Source organism: Aspergillus welwitschiae, assembly GCF_003344945.1.
Source record: "Aspergillus welwitschiae strain CBS 139.54b unplaced genomic scaffold BDQ94scaffold_5, whole genome shotgun sequence".
NCBI classification, from domain to species: Eukaryota; Fungi; Ascomycota; class Eurotiomycetes; order Eurotiales; family Aspergillaceae; genus Aspergillus; species Aspergillus welwitschiae.
Genome location: NW_020798699.1, coordinates 140,647 through 167,655, shown reverse-complemented (window position 1 = coordinate 167,655; position 27,009 = coordinate 140,647). Strand labels below are relative to the sequence as shown.

Genomic DNA, 27,009 nt, shown 5'->3' with positions numbered 1-27,009 from the left:
AGTGTGAGTCAGACATCGTTGCTGGCCCTTCCCCTCTTCTCAGGTCTAAACTCCCAGGTCGTTCTTCAGACGTTTCTGGATACAAAATGTCTTCTGAAGGCGCAAAGGACCTTCCCGTCCGGCCGGCGGCCGACGCCAAACCTGCTGGTGAGCCACTGCCTGCCCCGCCATACACTTCCAAAACCCCTCTTTTAACCTTCGAATGCGCCAGGTGACGGTCTCCCCGATTTCATTGTCGAACGTAACAACTTCTTCGAGGAACTCTGGCAGCAATATCTCGAGGAACTCAAGAACAAGCCCCACCCCGAAATCAAGGTCACGATTGAGCTTGGCGACGGAAACTCCATCGATGTCACCGCAAACGCCTGGGAGACCACCCCCGCACAGCTTCTGAAGAACGTGCCCAAAGAGTTGAGCGCCAATGTTGTCCTCGCGAGGGTTGGAAAGGAACTGTGGGATCTGAGCCGTCCGCTCGAGGGAGAATGCACCGTTTCTTATGTTCCCTTCGATCACCCCGAGGGTAGGGAAGTCTTCTGGCACTCTAGCGCCCACTGTCTGGGTGAGGCTTGTGAATGCGAATATGGATGTCTTCTGTCCCACGGTCCTCCTACCCCCCAGGGTTTCTTCTATGACATGGCCATGCCAGACAAGTAAGTGTGGGTGAGATAATGCCAAAGAACTATACTGATAGTGAAACAGCCGCGTCGTTAGGGAGACCGATTGGCCGTCATTGGACCGCCACGCCAACCGCATCTTCAAGGAAAAGCAGAGTTTCGATAGACTGGAGGTTACGAAGGAGAACCTCAAGAAGATGTTCGCCTACAGCAAGTACAAGCTGCACTACATTGACAAGCTCGTCACCGGAGAGAAGAGCACTGTCTACCGGTGTGGTTCCCTGGTCGACCTGTGCAGAGGTCCCCATATCCAGAGCACCGGCAAGGTCAAGACCTTCAAGATCATGCAGGTGTGTATATTCATGAGTCTATGCCTCGAAGATGTATGACTGACGCTTCAAAGAACTCTTCCGCCTACTTCCTCGGTGACCAATCCAACGACTCTCTGCAGCGTATCCGCGGTGTTGCTTTCCCCGATAAGAAGCAGATGCAAGAGCACCTGAAGTTCTTGGAGGAGGCCGAGAAGCGCAACCACGTTAAGCTGGGCAAGGAGCAAGAGCTGTTCTTCTTCGACGAGGTTTCTCCAGGATGCCCCTTCCTTCTGCCCAACGGTACCAAGATCTTCAACGCCCTCCAATCCCTTTTGCGCTCGGAGTACCGCAAGCGCGGCTACCAGGAGGTTCAGACTCCCAACATGTATGATGTCGGCATCTGGAAGACGTCTGGCCACTGGGCCCACTACAAGGATGACATGTTCAAGCTTGACGTTGAGAAGAGGGAGTGGGCTCTCAAGCCTATGAACTGCCCCGGTCACTTTGTGCTCTTCGGCCACCGTGAGAGAAGTTACAGAGAGCTTCCCCTGAGAATCGCGGACTTTGGTGTCCTGCACAGAAATGAGGCGTCCGGAGCCCTGAGCGGTCTCACCCGTGTCCGCAAGTTCCAGCAGGATGACACTCACATTTTCTGTACTCAAGACCAGGTGAGTACTGACGATTGGAATTGCATTGTGACAAGTATTTCAAAGCTAACACTGTGAAGATCACTTCTGAAATCGAGGGTCTGTTCGACTTCCTGCAGGCTATCTATGGCCTGTTCGGTTTCACCTTCAAGCTGAAGCTCTCCACCCGGCCCGAGAAGTACCTGGGTGAGCTCGAGACCTGGAACTACGCAGAGGAGCAGCTCAAGGCGGCCATGACCAAGTTCAAGGGCAATGACTGGACCATCGATGAGGGTGATGGTGCCTTCTACGGGCCTAAGATCGATATTACCATCGCTGACGCCCTCAAGCGAGAGTTCCAGTGCGCGACTATCCAGCTCGATTACCAGGCTCCTATCAACTTCAAGCTTGAGTACATGAGCAATGAGAAGGCTTCTGCTGATGCCGCTAAGGAGGGTGAGGCCAAGCCCAACGAGCCTGGTCCTGGCCGTGCCCGCCCGGTTGTCATCCACCGTGCTATCATCGGCAGTTTCGAGCGTTTCCTTGGAATTTTGATTGAGCACTTCGGTGGCAAGTGGCCTTTCTGGATCAGCCCTCGTCAGATTCTGATTGTGCCCGTCATGCCTGCTGTCAACGACTACGTCGAGGAGTTGCAGACGATTCTCCGCGGCGATAAGCTGAATGTGGACATCGACCTCAGCGGCAACACCATGCAGAAGAAGATCCGTACTGGACAGCTTCAGCAATATAACTTCATCTTCGGTAAGTTGACATTTGAATCTCTATTGTCTTAGAACCCGCGCTGATAGTATGGAATAGTTGTTGGTGCTTCCGAAAAGGAGAGCCGCACGGTTAACATCCGCAACCGTGATGACCCTGCCACCCAGAAACAGGGCGTGATGATTCCTCTCGACGAGGTCCGCGAGAAGCTCCGGTCTCTGAGGAAGGAGCGGAGACTGGTCAACGCTCTTTAAACGGAACATGCTTTTTCTTGCATCTGATCGTTTGCATCGCGGGTTCTGAATTACGTGCTACGAGATCTACGTGTCAATATACCATGACTTAGATACTAGATCGCATAAGAAGCGATGTGGGCATTGATGAGAGATTAGACCAGAAGACTAAGACGAAGCCAGCGCGTGATGAGGACGTGGTGCTGTGTTTCTTCTACGGTGATTTAGTATCTATATAGCCTTCGGGGTAAAAAGTTCACGTGTATGGCGGCAGAGGATATTGTTTAGAATTGCAAGGGCGTTAGAGCTAGCTGTTGATTGTTAATCGAGCCTCATTCATGATATTATTTCAAGCAATTGATCTCTCAAGGAAGGGGGTGAAGTCTCGCCCCAAATACTGGCCGCCGATTCGTTTCGGATGTCCGACCGTCCATTCCCGAAACGCGAGCCAGACTGCTCGGACTTAATGTACCACGTTTTGCTTTTCCCCCTTCCATTTTGCACTCCCTGAGGACAGAATCAAGCCCTTTCTGATTGGGGGTGAGGATGATCCCTGTGTGCACAACAATTTTGTATACGGCAAGGTTCAATCGCATCACCGTCATGACTGATCCATGATGGCTCCGCCGTTGCACCGTCGCTCATGGCGCCAATCAAGGGCGTCGGCACTAATCTTCGCGGCGGCCTTTTTCTCCGCAGGCTTCATACTATTCTTCTACTCCAGACCTAGCTATGTCGCTCCAATTCCCGATCTCGAGACCAGTCCTTCCCTAGCTTCTCCCGATGACACCAATCCTTGCTTTGTGGATCTCGATCTTCTCCGACAATACTCCAGTACCGCCACGGTACAATATGCGAGGCTCGAGATAGCCGTGACATCTACGGAAAACTTCACGGGTTATACGGATACTCTCAGCACGCGATTCCCAAAGTTCCACACCGTACGCTTAGACACAGAAGCCCCTCGAGAGGACCTGTCGCCGGAAAAATGTACTGCCACCGTGACCATTGAGGGGCCTCAGCCCAGTGCACCCCCGGATGCTTCCCATATCATATTCGGCCTTTCCACATCGACTGATCGTTTAATCGACTCCCTGGACGCGTTTGCGCACTGGGCTGCAGGCACCAATGCCCGGATCTTGGCTGTGGTTGATAGCGGGGGACGAAAGAAGGAGGCTGAGAGACGGGCGCAGGCGCTAGGAATCCGTCTCACCATCCTCCAGGAAGATAACGAGCGCTTGGATCGATACTTCTATCTAGTGCAGTACCTGTACAAGCACAAGGATAAGTCTACTCAGTGGGTGGTTATGATGGATGATGATACGTTCTTCCCGTCAATGACCCGGCTGGTGGATCGGTTGGCCACCTACGATGCCTCAATGCCCCAGTATGTCGGTGCTGTGACGGAGGATTTGCAGCAGATGTACAGTAGTGGCTACATGGCATATGGTGGTGCAGGGATCTTCCTATCTATACCGCTTCTCGAGCAGCTCCAGCCTTGGTTCGATGAATGTTACGTGTTTAAAGGGGGTGGTGACCACATGCTTTCGCAGTGCATCTATAAGCACACAAATACTAAGCTCTCCTGGGAGCGAGATCTTTTCCAGCTGGATCTCCGGGGGGATGCGTCAGGGTTTTACGAGGCTGGGCGGGATCAGCCTCTCTCCGTGCATCATTGGAAATCCTGGTTTCAGGCTGATATGGTGGCTCTCAGTAAAGCATCCAGCATCTGTGGCGAGGAGTGCTTGCTCCACAGGTGGCTACTACAAGACGAGTGGTACCTTGTCAACGGATTCTCCGTGATCAAGTATTCGACCGTGTCAGACGATCCCTTGGCCATGGAGCAGACCTGGAATGCTAGCCAGTATACCGGTCCAAACCCGTTTACCTACAGCTTGGGGCCATTACGCCGCAAGGATGAAAAGAAGATCTCTTTTCGGATGCGAGATGTAGTGCAAGAGAAGGAGCGAGTTAGGCAGATATATGTGCATGAAGTGACACCTGAAGAGCTGGAGGTGTTGGAGGTGGTTTGGAATCATGCTGCGTGAGATGACTGTTTCGATTAGATAGACATAGACGTAGGGAGAAGCAGGGAAATATGTAAAATTACCTTCCACATCTTCCTCTCCCCGTGGTATGTGCTGAAGACCACAATGTGGTGGCCTTTTCGAAGTGGAAAATGCGGACTGCCTCAGGCACAAGACCATCGCTCCTGATCGCGCCTGGCCAGTCGAGGAGTGTAAACCTGCCCACCTGTCTTGTAGAGGTTCCTGCTTTTGCATCCTCAAGACGCGCCGTTATGGAGACAAATTCTCGCTAGTTAGTTGCATTGCCTTCCTATGGGCTGCAACGCCTCCTCCTGCATCTCCGACTATGAACGGTTCCCCTCAATTGCTGCAAGCTGCGCGCTTCGCAGGGTCCAATCAGAAACCGATGTGAGTTGCCCGTCACACCTCATCACTTCACGAACTCATCTCTCGGATTCTTTTAATTTCTCCTCTCGGTGGTTTTCAGTCCCTCGTTTTCTTCTTCTTCCTGCCTGTTGAGTCTTCGAGCCTGTCTTGCCGTGTCTCTGCTGATCCCGCAATTCCAGCTTCTCCTGTTTCAGAGTAAATCCAGACCCTCCCGGACATTGGCGGGGCGCTGACCCAGAACGACGGCCTGACAGACGCCATTCCTCGTGAATTGACTGGTTCTGTGCCTTCAACCCGCCGAGCTTGTCTGGAGAGAAGTGACAAAGAGAAAATAAAAAGGGAGAAAAAGCAACCTCAGCCGGAGCGAATTTTCTCTGAGTGAGAGGCCGGAATCCGCCAGGGAAAAGAAAGAATCTCAATCCACCGCCGGGCCAGCCCAGCGGCTACTTTGCTACTATTAACTCACTTAACTCACTACCCCACCTGGTGCCATCCATCGGAACAACTCTCTCCCTACCTCATCGATTCTCCCAATCGGCCTCATAACTTCCCCTTTACCTCCCCCGCCTTACCTCGTCTCGCTTCTTTCTACCATCTTTCTTGTTTTCTTCTTTGTACGAGTGTTTATCATGGCCGACTTGCAGGGTCGCAAGATCTTCAAGGTCTTCAACCAGGACTTTATCGTCGATGAGCGCTACAATGTCACCAAGGAGCTGGGCCAGGGCGCATACGGCATTGTCTGGTAGGTTTGACATTCTGCGACAGAGTGCACTCATCGTGGAGGAGTCAATATCGGTTTCATGGATCTTATTTTTCTAACAATTTCAGCGCCGCGACAAATGCTCACACTGGTGAGGGTGTCGCCATCAAGAAGGTCACCAACGTCTTCAGCAAGAAGATCCTAGCCAAACGCGCCCTGAGAGAGATCAAGCTGCTCCAGCACTTCAGAGGTCACCGTAACGTGCGTTATTATTACACTCATTCCGATTATTGCTCCGAGCCTCGAGTCTGACGTGAAAATGGCTTAGATCACTTGCTTGTATGACATGGACATTCCCCGCCCGGACAACTTCAACGAAACGTACCTGTACGAGGGTGAGGCTTCCTTCGGTACCTGCGGGCTACTAGTTCCTGATGCTAATACCATCCTTCATTAGAATTGATGGAGTGCGATTTGGCCGCTATTATTCGCTCCGGACAGCCCCTAACCGATGCCCATTTCCAATCCTTCATTTACCAAATCCTCTGCGGTCTCAAATACATCCATTCGGCCAACGTTCTGCACCGTGATTTGAAGCCTGGAAACCTTCTCGTCAATGCGGACTGCGAGCTGAAGATTTGCGATTTCGGTCTGGCCCGTGGTTTCTCTATCGATCCGGAGGAGAATGCAGGATACATGACGGAATATGTTGCCACAAGATGGTACCGTGCGCCGGAAATCATGCTGAGCTTCCAGAGCTACACGAAAGCCAGTATGTGTCTCTCATCCTCCCCTACCCCGGCGCTATTGCTAATCAATACCCAGTCGATGTTTGGTCCGTGGGTTGCATTTTGGCCGAGCTGCTAGGTGGTCGGCCCTTCTTCAAGGGCCGTGACTATGTCGACCAGCTTAACCAGATCCTCCACTATCTGGGTACTCCTAACGAGGAGACTCTGAGCCGCATTGGCTCACCTCGTGCCCAGGAGTACGTTCGCAACTTGCCCTTCATGCCTAAGATTCCCTTCCAGCGCCTGTTCCCCAATGCCAATCCCGATGCTCTCGATCTGCTCGATCGCATGCTTGCATTCGACCCGACATCGCGTATCTCGGTTGAGGAGGCCCTTGAGCATCCTTACTTGCACATCTGGCACGACGCCTCGGATGAGCCCACCTGCCCGACAACCTTCGACTTCCACTTCGAGGTGGTCGAGGACGTGCAGGAGATGCGCCACATGATTTATGACGAGGTAGTGCGCTTCCGGGCTCTGGTCCGGCAGCAGTCGCAGGCGCAGGCCGCCGCGCAGCAGCAGCAGATTGCCCAGCAGACCAATGTGCCCATCCCCGACAACCAACAAGGTGGATGGAAGACGGAGGAACCTAAGCCCCAGGAAGCGCTCGCCGCAGGCGGTGGCCACCACAACGATCTGGAATCGTCGCTGCAGCGGGGCATGGATGTGCAGTAGGCCACTACTTGTTCCAGCCTGCCGCTGCCTTCTTCAAATACAGTGTACATGTGTTCAGATTAAGACAATGGTGGGGAGGAGAGGCCTGACTATTTGAGACGGATTATAATCATTATCGTTCCGGAAGTCGCGGGCGTTTCCTGGACTACCTACCGCTGTTATACGATATCACCCATATCGCTATCTATCCGTTATGCTGTCCTGTGTTATGCCCTTACTCCCTGTCTGCTGGGATTATGAATTCTTGAAATGCAAACGTACGCTCTTGGTCGGCTGCTGTCCTCTCATTTGATGAGGTTTTGTCATTGATTTTCCCCCATGAAAGAAAGAACTGGTTTTACTCGCATCCCGGAAGTCTCGCCGGGAAACTGCTGCCTTGCAATTGAGCGCTGATTCGAACACGGTCTGCCTTGGTTGAATGCCTGATTCAATAGATAGAGTAGTCTGATAAATAGCATTTCTGCTTCTCATTCGACGAATGCGACCGCCCCTATCATATAGAAGGTACTCAAATGCTCTTCAAGTACTGCAGGCCATATATCAGCCATAAACACGACCAGTCATTATCGGAATCCAGCATGCATGCTATGATAAATCGATGCAAGCATCACTAGCTAATGGCAGAAATCTAGTATCTACTTACTCATTACAAAGCAAATAACTAAGTTAGCTTGGTAGTGCGACTATGTGATCATGCACAATCTTCAACCGGAACCTCCGCCCACGCGATCCCGCACCGGAGGATCCGCTTCCATCCGAAAGGACGTCCCCACGAAATATGGACTACTATCTTACATAGACTTCGACCACAATCATCAATCCACTAAACCAATATTAGAAATACCGTAGTACCAACTACTGAACAACTACCCAAACCCCGTAGTAAAATCCCTCAACAGCGAATCCCACTGAATATCATCCAGGGGAAACATAGCCTCCATATCGCCGTAGATACTATTACCTGGCATCCAGTCCTGAGACATTTCACCCTCAACACCCATACTACTATCCTGCTGTTGGCCTGCAGTCATCACGCCAGATGCTGACGAGGTTGCACTATTCTCCTGCCTTATATCTCGTCCCACAACCCCCCTAATCTGATAAGGATAACAACGCGCCAACAACCGCATCTTCGAACAGAGACTTCCTACAACATCCATCTCTTTGTCTTGTGCGGACATTCGTATTCCCTTTTCTTGCAATCTCGTTTCCAGTGCGGTGGCTAGCTTGGTGACGAGATTTGGATAGTCTGCTGTGTCGATGATGGATTGGATTTGTGTTTGGTGGTCTTGGTTTGTTGTTGGGGAGGTGCTAGTTATGAGATTAAGAAGTGTCAATACGGCTGTGGGAATGTATCCCACTGCGGCGCAGATACGGGCATTAGTTATTATTGTCAACTGGGGAATCTCTGATACGGGGAGGCTCGTAATGATTTGTATGAGTTCCTTGCATCGTTGGATGAGGGTCATTAGCATGGTGGTTCGGATGGCGTTGATGGGGTCTGCTGTCCATAGATCTTCGCGAAGAGATGGTTCCTCGAGACGCATTTCTGCGTACTTGAGTTCGGTGGATATTGCGGTTGCTGAATGGGTTGGTTGGTGGTCAGTTATGATTATGTGGGAGATGGTGGGTGAACTTACCTGTTGATGGAGGGCAGCTTGGGAGATCCTTTGCTATACATGTCTGTATGCTATCGAGTTGTCGCTGTAGAGAGCCGCGCGTGATTTGCACGAGGGCACTTCCGCCGGTTGCTTGCATTGAAGCGTAGACTTCGTCCATTGTTGCCATGAATGACTGTAGGTTGAGCAAGGGTGCGATCCAGCGATCTGATGTGTATTCGGTGGTAGTGGATGATGCTAGACATTCAACAGCCTCTTTTATTCGATCATCGTGCTTCATAGTAATCGGTCTGCCGAGTGTGCCACAGAACCTACCAGCACGCATATATAATTAGCTCAAAGCCGCATGTACCAGCGAAGAGAAAGACAACATCAACTCACCCAACAGACAACCAATACGTCCCGAGCAGCGCGCGCTGCTCATCCACACCCAGCCTATTCCTTTTATGCAGCCCCAAGTCATACAGAATCGAGGTACAAAGCTGAACCAACAGCAAAAGCCTCGGATGATACTTCTCGGCAGGATACGAGTACCACGCACAATGAACCAACAATCCACGAAGCAACTCAAGACTCCTCTCCGATCGTGCCACGATCCTCGACGTAACATGGGTCATGACCTCCTCAGCGACAGTCCTGCGCAGAGGATGCGCACTGCCCATCGTCGCTGCCACGATGCACAGAAACAGAAACGGCTCTCGAACTCTGAGTCGAGCGGCTGTCTCGCCATGCGGGATCAAGACAAAGGGGAACTTGCGCACAAAGTCAGCTTTGAAGGTTGTGAGCATACGTTCGGTTTCAGCTGGACTCAAGAGGCCCCGATCTACGAGTGATGGCCGGTCCTCGAGAACAGAGCTGGTCGGCGGATCGGGGCCGTGGGACGGGTCTTTGGCTGCATCTAGCAGCGCGGCTATATCTGTGTCTGTTGGGTTCTCTAGTGTAGAGGCTTCATGGGAAGATGAGCGCAACTCTCTGTTGGTGTTCATGGGTGGGCTGTCATTCGTAGAGGTGGCGGGCGATACTAATGGCTGCCCGTTCTGTTGTTGGGTCAGGGTCGCCAGCTGCGACATGAGCTGGTCGACTTTCTTCTCTAGAAGCTCTACACGGCTATATTCGTACTAGTTAGCACTGTAAGTGCTATTTGTCCTGGATAGAGGAGATTACCTCGGTGCGGCGTTCTGCCTCTGCTTACGCTTTGTCTGCGGAAGGTCAAGGTACGTGCATGACTTGCCTAGACGAGCGCATCGCTGGCACAGGTTGGCAGCCTGCGGCGTACACTTCGCCTTGGCTGTGGTGCATGCCACACATGCTCTCCTCTTGACTGCAGAGATGGGGGAGCTCATTCTGTCGCATAGTGAGGAGTCGGGGACGGGGGAAACGGAGCGGCCGGTTGATGAGGATGCTGACTACCGCTTCCTGAGGAGGAGTAGTAAGATCGGGGGATCGGATCGTCCGGTCGGGAGGGTTGGTAATCCGCCGAATGTATATAAATTTCCACGAGTATAGCGACAGAAATTGGAAATAGCATCAGACAGAATCAACTCAATTTGTTAACATTAAGATATACTTAATATCTACCCCCTTTATTCAAAATCCGAGAATGTCTTCATACGCGATCACTGGCGCCTCTAAAGGCATCGGCCGCGAATTCGTGCGCCAACTCGCCGCCGACTTAGCCAACACAGTCCTGGCAGTCGTGCGAGACCCCGAATCAGCCGAAATATCAGATCTCGCATCCAAGCACTCCAATGTACACATCATCAAAGGCGATGTCACGGACCCAAAATCCATTCTAGAGGCGGCCACAACCGCAGCCGCCATTACTGACGGCAAGCTCGACGTGCTCATCCACAATTCCAACGCCGTTGATAAGGCTAGCATGGCCTCTACCCCAAGCCAACTACCATTCGACGCTCAAGCAATTCAAGAAATATTCAACCCGTCGCTCAACACAGCTATCTACGGCGGTCTATGGGCGACGAACGCCTTCCTACCCTTGATCGAGAAGGGAGTGCAGAAGAAGATCGTGCACATCTCTAGCGGCATGGCAGACGTAGAGCTTATCAATAAGGCCGGTATCAGTAACGCCGTTGCGTATTCTATTGCAAAAGCGGGAATGAATGTTGTGGTTGCGAAATATGCGGCGGAGCTTGCGCCCAAAGGGATCAAGGTTTTGGCTTTGAGCCCGGGGTGGGTTGATACATGGGAGGGTAAGTCAATTCCATTGCCCTTGACTTATTCTTTCATTGGTCTGTAGAACAGGGATGCTAATATAGTCGGTACAACAGGTGAGAAACCCGCTGGGGTAGTATACGCAAATGAGCTCTTGCTGAAAAAGTTCCAGTTGGTTGAGCCTGAGCTCAGGGAGCAGATCCAGCCCGAAGAGAGTGTTAAGAAGTGTCTCCAGGTGATTGAGCGCTTGGATGCTAAGTCTAGCGGGTTGTTTTTGAGTCATAATGGGGATAAGTCAAGGTGGTTTTGAGTGTGTGGATATTGCATGAGTTGTCTGGGCTGAAGTAAACGCGCGGTGACGTACATAGGCTCGGGGGTCAGTAGTTAAAGTAGTAGTTCAGAGCCTTAACTATTCCGAAATCGAGCATATCCGGCTTTCCCTAAATATCCTTTGCGGTAACTCGGCCTGAGAGACGGCCGTAGATCGAGCGTGTGGGACCAGCGAGGCAGTCCCAGCCCCTGCGGCCCTGGCCTACCTGATCGACAGTTTGCGTCTGTAATCCCGCATTTTCTCGGTCATGACCTCTTTAGCCTGAGTTGCTTGTTGATCTTCATAGCCAGTGCATGCGCTAGACTATGGAGACCCCAGAATTGGGCACAAAAAGGTTAAGCCAGGAAAGCAGACGTGGTTGCTGTCAATAGGACGCGTTTGGGAAATCGATTCGCCCATAAAGCCCACCTGAATTTCCCTCGTGACCAAGCGTATGAATTACCCCCTCCCCAAGTGAGATGAGCGGCGGCGAATATTCTCTTCTCTTTCTGCCCTCTTGCGCAATCACTCAAGCCGATGCACAAAGCGAGGAAGGCGCCGAGCACACAGCCAAGGGTCGAAGTTTCAGAAGAGCCGGTGGCACCTCATCAAATTCCGAGTTCGGGAATAACTGTGGCACCTGCCTTCCATCTGATAACTTTTTGGAGACTGATTGGAAGAGAAACGAGGAGGGGCAGTCAGAGGTGCGAAAGTAGGCGAGCGGCGCTACTCCAGACTAGGAAAGAATAGCGGCAGGTGTGTCAATCTGGAATGCAGAGGCGGATCAGATAACTTTTTTGTTTTCCGACTCGGGGATGCCAGCCCAAGGAGGACGAGCCACCTTTTTACATCACTCGTGTTTGTGCAGATGAAGAGATAATGTCAAAGGTTATTGTGTAAGCCTACCGCGTTCTGTGTATGACTCTCAGAGCTCAAAATATAATATATCGGGGTTTCCTGGACCACTTACTCACAACTGCTCTGTTCCGATCTCGCTGGCGTTCCATCTGATAAGATGACCCCCTGTGGAGAGCGGCCCCTATTGGTCACCAAGGACCCATTTCTGGCAGTGCCCGGAATCACACGATCCGGTGTCGAATATTCCACGTCCTCCGGATCACCCTGTATTACGGGTCTCGCTGGAGATATACCCAATGAACTACCTGAATCGCAGGCAAACTGCGGGAATTGCTACTCCGTAAACTTCTAGGCATCTTCTTTTCCAACGGTGGAGTATCGAGCAGCAGAAACGGCATATACGTCAGTCCGTACCAGATTTTCGGTTCATTCGGCGATAGAAATAGAAGCAATCAATTTCTCTGCCCCTTCCCAGAGCAGATACTGACCAATATCAATCGGCTCCACCGTTACTGAGCCGGTCCCTCGGTCTCGGCTCCTGTGGCCTCCTCTTTCGCCGGAGTTATTGCGGTCTTCGTGCTTAAAAGCAGCTCTGCTCCCGGCCTTCGTTCCCTCCATTTTAGTTTCTGTTGACTTCTCACATTTTGCGTGATCTCCCCTTACTTCTCTTTAATCTCCGCTCTTGTAATACCTGCGCCAAGCGTTCCATAATGCCGTCTGCTACAAGCATCGCTTCTTTCACGCGACAGTTCCGCGTCTTGGTCGTCGGGGGCTCATACGGTGGCTTGACTGCCGCGCTGACATTGCTTGACCTATCTCGCGGCCGAGTATGCCGTTTCAATTCGGCCCCAGATGCGCAGCCGCCGCAGAGACAGCTTCCAATTCAAATAACCGTCGTGGACGAACGTGACGGGTTCTGTAAGGCTCATCACTCATCTGACCTTCCCAGAGTCTTTGCGGTCCACGTCGCTAATGCGTACTCCTTGTTGTAGATCACTTAATTGGATCCCCCAGAGCTTTGGCATGCGACAACTATGCATCGAAGACCTGGACAAAGTTCGAGGACATTCCAGCTTTGAAGTCTCCGGACATTCGATTTCTGCGCGGCAGTGTGAATTCCGTGGACTGCCAAAGCAAAGTGGCCCGCATCCTTGACGCCCACACCAAGGAAACACGAAAGGAGAAATATGACTTCCTGATTGCTAGTTCAGGACTTCGACGTGTCTTTCCAACCGTCCCTCAGTCTCTTCGCAGAGACGAGTTTGTGGAGGAAGCCAAGAAGCATGTAGATGACATCCGCAATGCCCAGGATGGAATTGTGGTTATCGGAGGAGGTATGTAGCTTGCCCTTCGTCAGGCACTCGGGATATGGTATGACTGACCGAGCATAAACTTAGGTGCTGTTGGTGTTGAAATGGCAACTGAGCTCAGACTTCTTCATCCCAACCGGAATATCACGTTGATTCACTCTCGTGATCGTGTACTCTCAGCAGAACCTTTGCCGGCTGAGTTCCAGGAGCGTGTGGGATCCATTCTGCGTGAAGCAGGCGTGAAGATCATTTTCGGACGACGAGTCCTCGACATCACGGCTATTGAGACAGAGGGAGAGCGACGGCTGTGGAAACTTGAGCTGGCTGATGGAAGAAACATCTATGCAGGCCATGTCATGAATGCCATTTCCAAATCTGTTCCCACAACGTCGTACCTCCCAGAAGAGGCCTTAACTGAGGAGGGTTATGTCAAGATCCGAGCATCGTATGTCTCTCAAAGGATAATCACTCAAACGGGGCTAACCTTAATCCAGTACACAATTCCCCAAGAATATCCCGAACGCCGATTCCCATTTTGCCGTCGGTGATATGGTATCCTGGTCAGGAATCAAACGTTGCGGAGCTGCAATGCATATGGGCTATCATGCAGCCGTCAATGCTCATCAGCTCATGCTGTCGGAGGAATCAAACTACAAGCCTGAGTTTATCAATCTTCAGGAGGTACCTCCGGTAATGGCACTCTCCATGGGCAAGACAGCAGTCACATATACCCCGGATTCGGGGACGAAGGATGGTGAAGATGTCCATGACGTTATGTTCGGCGAGGATATGGGTTATAGCAGTGAGTGATTCTGATGGTCCATTTAAGATCAGTATCTAACATGATGCAGTTTGCTGGAACTATATGAGAATGTCTGAGCCTTGTCAGGCATAAAACACCCACACATGACTTTTCACTTCTATTCGACAGATCGGGAATCTGTCACCTTTTTGCCATTGGGAGTCTAATTAGACCTTTCGTCGCTATTTCAATGCTGTTAGGCATACACAGCTTGCTGGTGGACTGGCACTGCCTAATCGACGGTTATCGTGTGGGACCGAGCTAACTGGCGTTTGGACTTTCCTTCTTTGGGATTAATGGGACTGTCTGATAAGACTCGTACTATAATTCGATGTGGGCATTCTTGTTTATAATATAACTGTATATGAAACATTAAGAAAGATGTTGTACTTGTGGTGTGATGAAGATTTGTAGGTTGGTTGCAGACAAGATATGTAAGACTGTCAAAAGAACACAACGGGAAGGAGGGGGTCAGATGATCGACAGCTCCAGCCAACAGAAGTGAATTTATAGTTGTAGAGCTTGTTTGCACCGAGCCGTCCCCTTCAAAGAGCGCCTAATTTAACGAGCACTAAATTACTAGCCATACGGTTCAAGGAGATACCATCGTAAACGACAACATCCATGGTATCGAGTTTCGTTAATTGAAATCCACCCCACGATTCGAAGCCAGTCAGAAAAAGAAACAGAAGATTCATTACTACATAGTTTGTGGTACCCGCCACTTGAAGAGAATCTAAACTCCTATAATGCCAGTATCCCAAGCTTAAGCTTGAGCCTCTGCCAACGCCTGCTTCCTGGATTTGGACTGGAGGTCCAAGTAAGGAGCTTCACCCAGACTGCAGACCCGGTCACCAGCCCGGGCTTCAGCGTAGTCGTAAGTGGCGCAGTGCCAGGTGGATCTGTTATCCCAAATGGCCATATCATTCTTGTTCCACCTGAAGCGAACCTGCGCGTCGTGGTTTTGTGTGACGAGCTGTCGAATGTCAGTTTGACCAAATGTTGGCAAATAGGTTGTTTCTGGCTCACATTGAAGAGATACTGCAGCAGCATATCGGACTCGTCCTTGGTTACCCCATTAATTCGCTTGGTGAATCCCTTATTCACATAAACGGACTTCCAACCGGTAACAGCTATAACAACATTAGCACTGTCACCTAGATTGGAATGGAAGGTTGATGCGTACGGTTAGTACGAACAACAGGATGAACCGCCTTAAGGTCTTCACCCTGATTCAGTGGCGATCCTCTGATTCCCTTGCGTAGGGGATTTCCCAGCCTGCGTGCTTCGTCATGGAAGAAGCTAGCATCGTGCGTGGCTGTCAGACCCTCAAGGAAGGCAGCCATCTCAGGAGACAGGCGGTCATAGATCTCGTAGCCCGAGGCCCAGAGCGTGTCTCCGCCGGTTTCGGGCAGAGTGTGAATCTTGAGCATGGCGTAGTCGGAGGGTACGCGCTCGAAGCTGATATCGGTATGCCATCCTACAGAGGCGAAGCGACTCGTATCGCTGAGTTGGTGGGTAAGACCGCCTCCTTTCTTCTGCTTTTCGCTGCTGATGACGCTGATTTGGTCACCAAGTTCGCTGCCTTCTTCCGTCAAAGGGTGAACGTGGAGGCCGGATGATTCGGGCTTTAGAGGGAAATGTGAGCTGTCTATCTAATGATCATACCAGAGATCGTCAGGACCACTTACGCAACCAGCCAGAACAGTCAGCTTTTCGCCGAACTCTCTCATTTGCTGGGGTGTGACGTCCTGGTCACGAAGGAAAACAACGCCTCTCTTCGAAACTGTCAATTATCAGTATATGGCGTATTCTAAGAACATTTGGATAAGCGCAAAACATACTCGTCACCGCGAGGTCTTTGATAATCTGGTCGGAGTTTTCCGCTTTGAGTATGTCGGCCACCTGGAGTCCTCTGTACTCTCTACCAATGACCGGAGTCAAGTCTTGGTGAGAATACGAGTCCAACAATCCGGAGTATTGCAGGGGCTCTGAGATCCGTGGACGGGACTCCTCGTGTCCTCCGCGGATTGTCGAAGCTGAAGCACTCTCAACGGCTGACGGCATAGTGATTGCTTTGTCAATGGTAATTAGTGTGTGTCCCAACGAAAAGCGCTATCTTGTGAAGATTAGGAGCAATGACTTCCGCGGCCTCCGACGGATCTACGAGCGATTATATACCAGGAAGTATACAGATCACACGAGGTTGCTGCGTGAATTACGACTGCTGCCGACGAACAATCTCCACTTTCGATAAGTGACGAGTATTGGGAACGCGACAGAAGCATAGAGTATGGAAGTCGATCGTTCCACCTCTACCCGACTGGCACACGAGTAGAATGATGCTATCTACAGCTTTTGTCATTTGTCGCATGTTCCAAACTGTTCTGCGACAACCTGACCCGGATTCTTAGCCGTCGGGTGACATGAATCGTTCCCCCGCATCCAGCACGATGAAAGGGTCTCGTTCTTTCCCTGAGCGCCAGTCACAAGTCGACGGTGCTGTTATCGGCGGGGCATCGGCGAAATTCTCGGAGGAGGGCTTGCATCCTGCCAGCCTGTGTCGCTTTAGCGCCGGCCGCTAAAATCGCCCTCTTGACGAATGAACCGTGTCCCCGTGGGCGGGCTTGCCAGTACGCTACCCAGCTTCCCTGCGCATAGGCAAAACTGCTCTATAGTAGCAACTACCAAAATGCCAAACCTGGGGAAACGCGTAGGCTGTCCGTAAAAGGAATGGTTCATCTCATCGCTCCGAGCTGCAGCAGAAAGAAAAGAAACATCCGGGGAAGCGTATCGAGATCTTCAGCAATTTTCTACATGAACAAGATGGAAATGAAGACCTCAACCGGACCCATCTTATTCGAGGCGATTCTCCGAAGTGTCTAAAGGGTCATTGGCTATAAAAACTCAGGGTGCCGCTGGGGATATGACCAGGTTGCGCACACCAGGGCGCTCTAGGCGATGATGTGCTCGGTGATCCGTCTTGTGCAATCCGGTTAGTCTCTTTCTGGCTTGAAGGCTCGATTCATTCGTACAAACGGCCCAAACATGGTTGGTTGGAAGAATAACCACATTGTCTTCCGCCATCGCGAATCGTATTGGCGCTGCAGCCATCTCCGTAGTATGTATACTCCATAACAACATGTCATGCCTTTTAAGGCATACAACATGAAATAAGTATTTAAGTAGTCATGGAAGTTTCTCCCACGCTTTGGCTCTAGCATTACTCGTGTCTCCCCTCTCTGCTCTTCTCCACATTGCTATTATCCACGTCTAGTGGTAAACAGTAAGAGCGAGCAACCATGCCCGACGACATCGAGCAGGGCTACAACAAGGGCACCATCAAAGCCCACGATGTCCTCGAAGACTCCCAATCTTCCAAAGCCTCAATCGAAGTAGGACAAGAACATCTAGCAGGCGTCACCCCTCCCCACGAATCATTCGAAGGATACCATCGCTTCGATCCAACAGCAACATGGACACCCCAAGAAGAGAGGAAACTCGTCTTCAAAACAGACCTGATGCTTCTAACATGGATTTGTTTCATGGTACCTCCTCCCATACCCATCTATGCAAATCAAAATCACAATCTAACCAAGTTGAAAACCAGTTCTTCGGCCTCCAACTCGACCGCGGCAACCTCTCCAACGCACTGACAGACCACTTCCTAGCAGATCTAAACATGACCACAGATGACTACAACAACGTACGAAACCCCCTTTCACACCCATCCACCATCCAACCAACTTAACTAACCGTCTCGAAATAACACAGGGATCAACGATCCAACTCGTCTGCTTCCTCGCCGCAGAATTCCCCGTCCAGCTTCTCATCAAGAGATTTGGCTTCAAGCGCGTCCTCCCCGTCATGATGCTCGCTTGGAGTCTAGTTTCCTGGACACAGGCGTGGATGACCAGTCGGGCCTCGTTCTATGTGACTAGGGCGCTTATTGGTGCTTTCGAGGGAGGGTTTATCCCGGGCACGATTCTCTTTGCGACGTACTTTTATAAGACGAAAGAGTTGTCGGTGCGATTGGCATTTTTCTGGTCGACGTTGAATGTGAGTATTCTTTTTCTGAATGGTGCTGGAGATGGGGATGAGGGATAAAATTGGGCTAATATATGATGATGGGGATGTTCTAGGTTGCTCGCATTGTCTCGTCCCTGCTAGCTGCTGGAATCCTGCAGATGCGTGGCGTTGAGGGAAAGTCAGGCTGGTTCTGGCTTTTCCTGATCGATGGACTGCTTACTTTTGTTATTGGGTTGGTTGTATGTGATTCTTCATCTTCTGTAATAAGAGAACCGTTGCTAACAGCCAAACAGAGTCTCTTCTACCTCCCCAGTTCTCCAACAAACACCAAGAGCGTCCTCTTCCCTCGCCCATGGTATTCCGAGCGTGAAGAGGTAATTATGATCAATGTAAGTACCTTCAGCTCACATGGAAGATATGAATTAATTCCAATAGCGCCTCCTCCGCGACGACCCTTCCAAAGGCCTAACGCACATCAACGAACGCGCCACCCTCCACGACATCTTCGAAGCATGGAAAGACCCATCAATGTGGGGACTCTACTTCATGGGCCTAGTAGCCTACATCCCACAAAGTCCCGTGCAATCCTACCTCTCGCTCACTCTGACTCGTCTCGGCTTCGACACCTTCGACGCAAACATGCTGTCAATCCCGTCCGCCGCGTTACAGATCATTCTGATGCTTGCTGTTTCCAAGAGTAGTGATATCTTTGGCGAGCGGACGTTCCATTGCCTCTTCGGGGAGTTTTGGTCGCTGCCGCTGTTGGCGGCTTTGGTTGCGTTGCCGAATTATGGGTACAATTGGGCGCGATTTGCGGTTTCGACCATGATCTCCGGGTATCCGTACTTTCATCCGATTGTGTCGGCATGGATTTCGGAGAATACGTTTGATGTGAAGAAGAGAGCGATTACGGCGGCGACGTATAATGTTATTGTGCAGATTGGGTCGATTATTTCTTCGCGTGAGTATTCCCAACCCTGGTATTATACACAAAAGCTGGTGATAGTAGCTGACTGACGGTTGAACAGAGATATACCGGACGAGTGACTCGCCGTATTATTACACTGGGAACAAGGTGCTTATTGCCCTATGTGTGCTCTCGTTGGTGGTGTTCGTCGCCCAACGTGAGTTCTTGCGGCATCTGAACAGACAGAAAGAGAGGAAATGGCAAGCCATGTCTCCCGAGGAGCGGGTTTTGTACCAGTCTGACAGGGAAGCACGAGAAAAGGAGGGAAATAAGCGGTTAGACTTCCGCTTCAAATACTGATGAGATGAGTGTATTATAATAAAACATGCCGGTAATGGTAATCTGGACTTTATACTTGTTTCTTGGGCATAATGTGACTGAATTCGCTTCATTATGTACCGGTCAAACAGCAAATGGGTATATTTGAAGAATCGTGCTCATGAAAGGGTGGGGAATGCTTTTGCTAGGAAAGCAGAAATCCTTCACCAGACAAGACTGCATCTGAAAAGTCATTGCTTGAAAAGTTGAGCTCAGGTGTGAACTGACCCTCCGGAATTTGCGAGATGAAATCATTTATCAGCATTTCGACAGAGCCAGAGGGTAAAGCAGGTGACAGTGAGGCAAAACTCAAGGGTGTACTCCTTGCACCCTCCAGTGGTAACGAGTATGGCAGCAAATTGCCGAAAGAGGGGTCATAGACGCTCTGAGAAGACTCGAGTTGCGGAGAAAACGTTGACTCCAAAAACTCAGGGAACAGCATGTCTTCCAGTGGCTGAAGAGCGTTGTACCCACTCTGCGCATGGTGCTCGAGACTAAGACTATCTTGTATATGCCCTTGGCCCACAGACTGCATTGCAGGGAGCTGAGCCTCAGTGGCAGCAGACCAATTATTGAGCGTGCTGATGTCGTCAGCTATGGGACCTGCAGCTTCCATTGCAGTAGTAGCCCGTTTATGGGCTAGATCCTCTCCACCTGACACAGAAGTAGTGGTCGCAGGTAGCATTTTACTCTTAACTGGTGGATGCGGTTCTCTTATTGGGGGCGTTAATGCAGGACCGCTTCTAGCTTGCGCATCTGCCATCTTCTTATACAGTAACTCAGCTAGCTCTTTGTTGCCCCCACCTCTGAAAGTGGAGAGGATGGAGTGTAGTCGGGCTAGAATGCTGCTGGGGCGGCTTTCATTATCCCAAGAAGGCGCCCGTGGCAACATTGCGAGGTCTATTACGGCATCGGCGAGTGAGCTGGCGATCTCATAGAGTTTCAACTCCTGGAAGATCTGATCAGTAGTCATTCCGCTAGGGCTACCGAGACTAACATACCATACCGAGCCCATGGGCTTCGATCGCCGCTCGTGGTAGTTGGGATACTATGTTCAATAGCTCCTTTGCGACCACGATCGGAAAGGATGGAGAAGTGGGCCAATGAACAGACGATCCATGAGCGCTTTTCTTGGACGAGAATTTCCACAAGATCATGCGCATCCAATGTCGGGTAACGCAAAGATCTGCTTTCTGTACGTCTGAAATATGATCCAACAGAGCTGACCCGTCCTGCAAATTATCTTGCAATAGCCTAAGAAAACGGCTGTCTAGGTTAGGGATTTCGCTAGACAGTGGCTCAAAGCCTCCCTGATCATCCTCGATAATGTCGAACATTTTAGACTGCTCGAACAGTCGGAACAGATTAAGCAGTTTCAGGAAGGCCGGCAGAACGTGGGGCTCATCATTCGCATCAAGCTCTGGGGTTGAGATATCTGTCCTCAAGACTACGGGGAGTTTGTGGAGGATGCAGACGCCGCTATGAGATCGTTAGGACAATGACACAAAGCAAGACTGGTTCACTTACCGTTCAGTGACAAACAACAGCCATAGCACACGGCGACGCATTTGTTGCTCTTCCGGCGGAAGGCCAGCGTACGAGACTTCTCGATGCAGACACATCATCTGGGCGAGTGTAATAGCCTCTCTCAAGTATAATAGTGATTCACTGGCGCCCGATTGGTGGTTCTCAAAGTATACATGAAGGAAAAAGGCCGTCCGGACATTATTCAAATTGAGCCTTGATCGGTAATCGCAGGATCTGCGGGCCTTCATGCACTCCGCAGCAAATGTTTCCGCAGTCACCGACTTGTCAGGGAGAGAGTTTTGCCCTAGCCTTAATTGAGCGATCGTTGCCGCTGCCACAGCAGTTGCCAATGCATATGTCTCATGGTCGTTCTCCTCAGTATCCTGCTGCAAACTGGACATGACACTTTCGACATCCACGACAGGCCAGACTGGATACATTCGCACGTGGTATATATAAAGCGGGGATGCGAGAACATTGGTGGGTATCCGAGATCTGTGTCGCTCAACGAATTAGACGGTTATAAGCACACTCAAGTGGCAGTTTCTGGCGACGGAACGCCATATTTTGCACGACGACCCGGGAGATACGAGAATGGTCATTAACGCACCTTTCCGATTTTGCACCGCATTCTCGCTGTACTGGTGTCGAGGCGTGGTCGGTTTCTAGTACCTCCCCGCTCTGAGGGACTGAGGGTAGAGCATCATGTACCTCGATACCGCGTTGAGCTTGGTCTATAAGGTACTTTGTCGTTGCGCGCAGCTTCTGAGGACCACGAGGTTGCTGGACCCGAATGTAGGTACACTTGATGCGTGCATTGAAGCAGGACCGGCATGGCTGGCCACCACCGCAGCGAATCTTCCGAATCTTACATCCGTCGCATGCTTTCTTGGTTATACTTGCTCTGGAGGACATCTTTGCGGTTGTCAAGTCACAGGCGTAGCGCAAACGTCTCTGATTGAATGCATGACAAAAAGGAACAGGAAGGTGTTGTGGGAAAAGTTGAACGGCGATGGGCTGTCAGTTGAGCCGAAAATCAGCCAGTAGCGTGACGCTGCATATCCCAAAAGACGCGAGGAGACAGTCAACCCGAGGTTATTGCGGGGCAAAGCCTACGCATTCCCTGAGTGGTGCAGCTTGAAGCGACGCCTGGTGCAAACGTGGCGTATCCGAGTTGATCGATGGAGCAGTTCGGGTGACTTCGTTGCACAAGCTGCTGTATTGCTTGACTTTGATTTTTTGTCGGAAATGTGTTGCAATGATACGATGAGGGTGTCTAATGATAGCGGGTGATTGCGCCTTCAACTCCACGCGGCACGCCATTATCGAGACCCACCCCGTGTGCCTGGATTGTCCATCGCAGACATCAGGGGACGAGCTCCGTGAAAAGCACCATCTTCTTGGAAACAGAGACATAAAGATTAATATGTAGAGATCATGCACCAGGGAAAGCAGCGAAACAGTTACTGTAACGGTCACAGGAGGGTTAGGCGGCTTGCAGGAGGTTGCATTTAATGCGTCGGCTTCAAACCTCCCACCATAGGCATTTGGTATCCCATCGGGCGGTCGCGAAGCAATTGGTGGTATGAAAGACCATAATTGGGCCATGCTTGCAGAAAAACATAGAAGACATGGTAGAAATGCAAGAGATGAAGAAATTTTTCCCCAAAGGTGAACGGATGTACTTGTAGGAACTCGGTCGCCGCTGGCTGGACTATAAACGGCTGTCTGCCTGCTGTCACCTGACAAGCGTACTATCTATAATGAGATCGATCCCACAGATTGCACTCATTTACTCCAATTATCCCTGCTCAGACCTCTCCTCCACTCTTGTGGCCATTACTATCTTCACATTGCTATACTTCACTTGTAGTGCATGGGAGACGAAGATAGAGCCTGTGCAGCCTTTCTCGGACCCGGCTAAGACCACTAGTGCCCATGCTAAATCATCCAGGCTAAAGCAGAGCCAGACCCTCCGAGTATTCCTCCGACGCCTCTGCTGGCCTCCGCATTTGCCCCTCTTTAACTTGTTGCTCGTATGATTGGCCTTTACAAAGCACGAGGACCCGGGAATCTTGTCACAAACAGCTCTCATTCGAGTCCAGTACAATGGCCGCTTCTGCCTGACCAATCGCTGCCAGATCGCGATGGAAGCTCCCCCGGCGCGACGCAATGGCTGTCGCTACCAGATAAATTGGTTCCATGACCCCTCACGAATTGCAATCAATACGCTCTGTCTTTCCCCCCGAATCCCCTTTTACGAACCACTGGCTCTCAAAGGATATTTTCACTCATAATCATGGCCTGGCCAAACAAGAACAAGGATATGCTCTACCGGCGGGTGGGGAATTCTGGTCTACATGTGTCTGCACTTGGACTGGGAGGTTGGTTGACGTGAGTATTCTGCCTCATTCCAAGGATAATTGGGCACATGGTTAACTCTATCGTCTAATAGATTTGGCGGTCATGTCGACAACGGTAGGTATCACTGTAGCCACCCCAAGGTACACCAACAGCTAATTCCTTGCCCTAGAAATCACGTTCAACTGCATGAAGCAAGCCTACGACTTGGGAATCAACTTCTTCGACACAGCTGAGAGCTATGCGGGCGGACAATCAGAAATTGTCATGGGTCAAGCCATCAAGAAGTTTGGCTGGAAGCGCAGCGATCTCGTCATTAGCACCAAGGTACGTGCCATTCTTTATACAACCAAGGTAGCCATAGGCTTAAATCATCAACAGCTCAATTGGGGTCTGGCAAACGGCGAAATCTTGATCAACAACCACGGCTTGTCGCGCAAGCACATCGTCGAAGGCACACGAGCATCTCTCGAACGTCTACAGCTCGAATATGTCGACATCATATACGCCCACCGCCCCGATCGCCTAACACCCATGGAAGAGACGGTGCGAGCCTTCAACCATGTCATTGAGAAAGGCTGGGCATTTTACTGGGGTACATCTGAATGGTCTGCGGACGAAATCAGCGAAGCGTGCGGCATTGCCAGGGCTCTGGGACTGATTGCGCCCATCGTCGAACAACCTTTGTACAACATGTTGGATCGGCAGAAGGTGGAAGGGCAGTTCCAGCGACTGTACTCCCGCTGCGGCATTGGGTTGACCACCTTTTCGCCCTTGAAGATGGGTCTCCTCAGTGGCAAGTACAACGATGCGACGACACAGCCTCCACCAGGGTCTCGCTTCGCTGAGAGCAACGACAAGTTCGCAAGCAGCGTACGCAAGGACTGGGAGAACGAGCAATGGGCTGGGAACATCAAGAAGATCGTGGGACTGAAGGTATGTTACTGCCGTCGTTCAACCAAAGCATATCGCTGACAGGATTCTAGGAACTCGCGGACAAGATGGGAGTCAAGCTGTCGCAATTGGCCCTGGCATGGTGCCTAAAGAATGAGAATGTCTCCGCCGTGATCACCGGTGCCTCTCGGCCAGAGCAGGTTGTTGACAATGTCGAGAGTCTGAAGTTGCTCCCTCGCCTGACACCAGAGATTATGGCGGAGATCGACGAGTATTTGCAGAACAAGCCAGAGCAGGACCCAGCCAGACAGGACTAATAGCAACCAGCAATAATGTAGATATGACAAAAGCATAAAATGAAAGCAATTATACAGATCCCAGTTGACCCAACTCCTCACATAGAACCCACAAGCACGTGTCCGCACCCCCTCTCACCTATTACATCACCCCCGCATTTCCCTCCCTCCACCTTCCCCTCTCCCCCATACTCCACCAACCATCTTTCCTTCACTACTAACAACAACAACAACAATGACCATACTTCATGAATCCACTCCCCCCACAAACCACCCCCAACCCACCATCCACTCAACACCTTTCTAATAATCAAAACATCCCCCAGAGCGAAGCAAAGAAACCTCCCCTCCTCGCCCTCCCACCGGAACTCCACCTTCAAATAACCTCCCACCTCCCCCTCCTCCCGGACATCTACTCCCTCCAAGCAACCTGCACGTACTTCTACACCCTCCTCCCACAACCCACACACTCCGCCCTCCTCGCAGCCGAAACCACCGACTACGCCGTCGCCCACAACCTTTACGCTTGCCGATACTGTCTCCGACTGCGCCCCGGCTCCTTCTTCGCGGACCGGATGCTCCGGCGCGGAAGAGGTCGGTATGGGCGGGACAGGGCGAAGAGGTTCTGTGTTGATTGTGGGGTTATGCCAAGGGGGGAGGGCGAGGGCGAGGAGGCGAGGTATGGGGCTGGGGCGTTGGTGAGGGTGGAGGGCGAGCTGAGGGTGTTTTGTGGTGGCTGTGGCGGGTTGAGGAGGGTGGGGATGGTGTTGGGAGTTGCGGGTGGTGTTGGTGGTGGGGGGAAGAGGGAGAGGGTAGTTTGTGAGGGGTGCTGGAGGGTGTCGGGGTGGATTTGATGGTTTTATGGGGGTGGTGTGGTGTGTGATACCCATTTGATGTTTATGGTTTGTTCTGTGTTGGAAGGGATGAGATGGGGATGGGGAAGGGGAAGAGGTAAGTAATTGTAGGATATGCTTTTAGTTAAATTGGCTGAACAGGAATACCAACACCAGCAGGTGACAGGACATTAATTCCAACGCTATAGAAACCCATTCAGCGAGCCGTTGATCTCAATGCCCTCTTCCTCCTCGTCGTCATCATTGTCATCATCGCTCCATGCATCAAAATCGAAGTAAAAGTCCGCGTGCTCGTCAGAAATATCACACTCGGTCAATATCAATGTACTGGTCTGGTCCAAACATGTCCACGATCTACCAATCCCCTTCGCTATGGCTTGCTGATCCTGCGGGTTCACCTCCGCTAAGTACCGAATGCCGTAGGAGACCATGTATCCTTCTTGAACATCATCCGAAGACTCAGCAGGGCTGGCGAGAGCGACGGTATCCTCTTCGGGGGCAGACCGCTGGACAACGATCCCACATCTATAGTGAGTCACATATACATCGTGAACGGTTCCTGTGATGGGTGCCTTCAATCCGTTGATAAGGTACTTTTCCAGTACTCCTGAGTCGCTAGTACTCTGCTTCTGAGAAGTCCACATACTCTGAACCTTAGCATAGCGAATACTACTCTTCTTCAATGCACTGATCATCAAGTCCCGAAGAGTCGCCTCGCGACGCTCTTTCACAGGCGTAGTAGAGCAATTAACGTAATCTTCCGCTGCTGCAAATAAAACTGTGAGAATACATGCCATCAGGACCGCCAGTCCATGGCGGCTGCCAACTTGTAGAATGTTGCAGATGCATTCAGTCAGGACAGCTGTGGCCATTATGTAGGTGAGCCTGCACAGACGGATCAGTTAAACTGTTCGATATGAAGCACTGGGGATCCTAATAACTTATTATGACTGTGTCCCATCGCGCGAATAACCCTACCCATTGTCTTGGAGAGATGATCGTCTTCGCACTCATGATGCGCCAGCGATTTCTCGTACCGCTTCAAATCACAGGCGAGTTCGAAATCGTGCCCCCAGGCATGCACCGCTATTTCTCCGTTTAAGACTCCTCCGTCTGTGGTGATTGAGTATACCTGGGCTGCTTCGTAGCCTGCGAGCAGAAGGAGTATAGGTTTGAGCATTTTGGTGACTGTTTCGTAGTCCAGAATATTTCCTGACTGGGATGTGCTGGAAAGTGGACTTATATTAGCACTACACAACTAAGCAATTAGTCAAATTATGACATACTACCTGAAGTCACAATATTTCGAGTACACGAAGCACACAAGCAAACAGGTGACGTTCACAATACCTCCAACAATTCTATTCAGACAACTGAGGATCATGGCGGCGGTATTTGACTGCTTGTTGAAAATGCTACGCGCAGTTTCGCGAGGCACGCGAGCATCATAATTCGATAGCAGGGCTGTGACCTGAGGAGTGAATTCCGTGAAGTATGCGCCACTGATGAGTTTATTCACGATCAAGGGGCTTGATCGGTATTCGGTGAAGTCACGAGGATATGCTCCGGGTATTTTGATTATGGGATCCATGATGATAGATTGGCCGTAGG

General features: G+C 51.0%; 11 protein-coding genes across 11 annotated transcripts; 7 read left to right on the top strand and 4 right to left on the bottom strand.

Moving 5' to 3' along the window:
- The first annotated feature begins 11 nt into the window (after positions 1-11).
- Positions 12-2,859, top strand: BDQ94DRAFT_103184 (threonine--tRNA ligase THS1). The gene is made up of 6 exons (XM_026763378.1): positions 12-147; positions 212-650; positions 700-964; positions 1,018-1,593; positions 1,653-2,313; positions 2,371-2,859. The coding sequence occupies exons 1-6, from the start codon at positions 87-89 to the stop codon at positions 2,523-2,525; spliced, it is 2,157 nt and encodes a 718-aa protein (XP_026629906.1). The 5' UTR covers positions 12-86; the 3' UTR covers positions 2,526-2,859.
- A 159-nt stretch (positions 2,860-3,018) lies between these two features.
- Positions 3,019-4,698, top strand: BDQ94DRAFT_103163 (glycosyltransferase family 31 protein). Its single transcript, XM_026763376.1, has one exon. The coding sequence runs from the start codon at positions 3,119-3,121 to the stop codon at positions 4,550-4,552; it is 1,434 nt and encodes a 477-aa protein (XP_026629905.1). The 5' UTR covers positions 3,019-3,118; the 3' UTR covers positions 4,553-4,698.
- Positions 4,699-5,299: 601 nt separating this feature from the next.
- On the top strand, positions 5,300-7,198 carry mpkA (mitogen-activated serine/threonine-protein kinase SLT2). Its single transcript, XM_026763377.1, has 5 exons — positions 5,300-5,660; positions 5,747-5,879; positions 5,947-6,013; positions 6,076-6,390; positions 6,444-7,198. The coding sequence occupies exons 1-5, from the start codon at positions 5,548-5,550 to the stop codon at positions 7,079-7,081; spliced, it is 1,266 nt and encodes a 421-aa protein (XP_026629904.1). The 5' UTR covers positions 5,300-5,547; the 3' UTR covers positions 7,082-7,198.
- Positions 7,199-7,947: 749 nt separating this feature from the next.
- Positions 7,948-10,043, bottom strand: BDQ94DRAFT_166973 (uncharacterized protein; the record flags this gene model as incomplete). The annotated part of the gene is made up of 4 exons (XM_026770692.1): positions 7,948-8,663; positions 8,722-9,011; positions 9,082-9,807; positions 9,865-10,043. The coding sequence occupies 4 exons, from the start codon at positions 10,041-10,043 to the stop codon at positions 7,948-7,950; spliced, it is 1,911 nt and encodes a 636-aa protein (XP_026629903.1).
- Positions 10,044-10,300: 257 nt separating this feature from the next.
- BDQ94DRAFT_166972 (SDR family oxidoreductase) lies at positions 10,301-11,182 on the top strand (the record flags this gene model as incomplete). The annotated part of the gene is made up of 2 exons (XM_026770691.1): positions 10,301-10,910; positions 10,989-11,182. The coding sequence occupies 2 exons, from the start codon at positions 10,301-10,303 to the stop codon at positions 11,180-11,182; spliced, it is 804 nt and encodes a 267-aa protein (XP_026629902.1).
- A 1,152-nt stretch (positions 11,183-12,334) lies between these two features.
- Positions 12,335-14,527, top strand: BDQ94DRAFT_103144 (putative pyridine nucleotide-disulfide oxidoreductase AMID-like). The gene is made up of 5 exons (XM_026763375.1): positions 12,335-12,958; positions 13,033-13,374; positions 13,438-13,795; positions 13,845-14,152; positions 14,202-14,527. The coding sequence occupies exons 1-5, from the start codon at positions 12,751-12,753 to the stop codon at positions 14,243-14,245; spliced, it is 1,260 nt and encodes a 419-aa protein (XP_026629901.1). The 5' UTR covers positions 12,335-12,750; the 3' UTR covers positions 14,246-14,527.
- Positions 14,528-14,747: 220 nt separating this feature from the next.
- On the bottom strand, positions 14,748-16,257 carry BDQ94DRAFT_137014 (TauD/TfdA dioxygenase family protein). The gene is made up of 5 exons (XM_026764986.1): positions 15,997-16,257; positions 15,844-15,938; positions 15,339-15,780; positions 15,182-15,285; positions 14,748-15,128 (listed from the first exon to the last, which is right to left on the bottom strand). The coding sequence occupies exons 1-5, from the start codon at positions 16,217-16,219 to the stop codon at positions 14,919-14,921; spliced, it is 1,074 nt and encodes a 357-aa protein (XP_026629900.1). The 5' UTR covers positions 16,220-16,257; the 3' UTR covers positions 14,748-14,918.
- Positions 16,258-17,454: 1,197 nt separating this feature from the next.
- BDQ94DRAFT_166969 (putative MFS transporter) lies at positions 17,455-19,448 on the top strand (the record flags this gene model as incomplete). The annotated part of the gene is made up of 7 exons (XM_026770690.1): positions 17,455-17,700; positions 17,763-17,858; positions 17,927-18,211; positions 18,295-18,420; positions 18,475-18,570; positions 18,617-19,142; positions 19,210-19,448. The coding sequence occupies 7 exons, from the start codon at positions 17,455-17,457 to the stop codon at positions 19,446-19,448; spliced, it is 1,614 nt and encodes a 537-aa protein (XP_026629899.1).
- A 32-nt stretch (positions 19,449-19,480) lies between these two features.
- Positions 19,481-21,908, bottom strand: BDQ94DRAFT_183864 (Zn(II)2Cys6 transcription factor; the record flags this gene model as incomplete). The annotated part of the gene is made up of 4 exons (XM_026774515.1): positions 19,481-20,415; positions 20,468-20,945; positions 20,994-21,488; positions 21,604-21,908. The coding sequence occupies 4 exons, from the start codon at positions 21,906-21,908 to the stop codon at positions 19,612-19,614; spliced, it is 2,082 nt and encodes a 693-aa protein (XP_026629898.1). The 3' UTR covers positions 19,481-19,611.
- Positions 21,909-23,292: 1,384 nt separating this feature from the next.
- Positions 23,293-24,565, top strand: BDQ94DRAFT_166967 (putative voltage-gated K+ channel beta subunit (KCNAB); the record flags this gene model as incomplete). The annotated part of the gene is made up of 5 exons (XM_026770689.1): positions 23,293-23,387; positions 23,449-23,471; positions 23,527-23,681; positions 23,736-24,290; positions 24,341-24,565. 5 exons carry the CDS (start codon positions 23,293-23,295, stop codon positions 24,563-24,565), a joined length of 1,053 nt encoding a protein of 350 aa, XP_026629897.1.
- A 1,015-nt stretch (positions 24,566-25,580) lies between these two features.
- Positions 25,581-26,989, bottom strand: BDQ94DRAFT_166966 (uncharacterized protein; the record flags this gene model as incomplete). Its single annotated transcript, XM_026770688.1, has 3 exons — positions 25,581-26,283; positions 26,340-26,624; positions 26,685-26,989. 3 exons carry the CDS (start codon positions 26,987-26,989, stop codon positions 25,581-25,583), a joined length of 1,293 nt encoding a protein of 430 aa, XP_026629896.1.
- Positions 26,990-27,009: the final 20 nt, after the last annotated feature.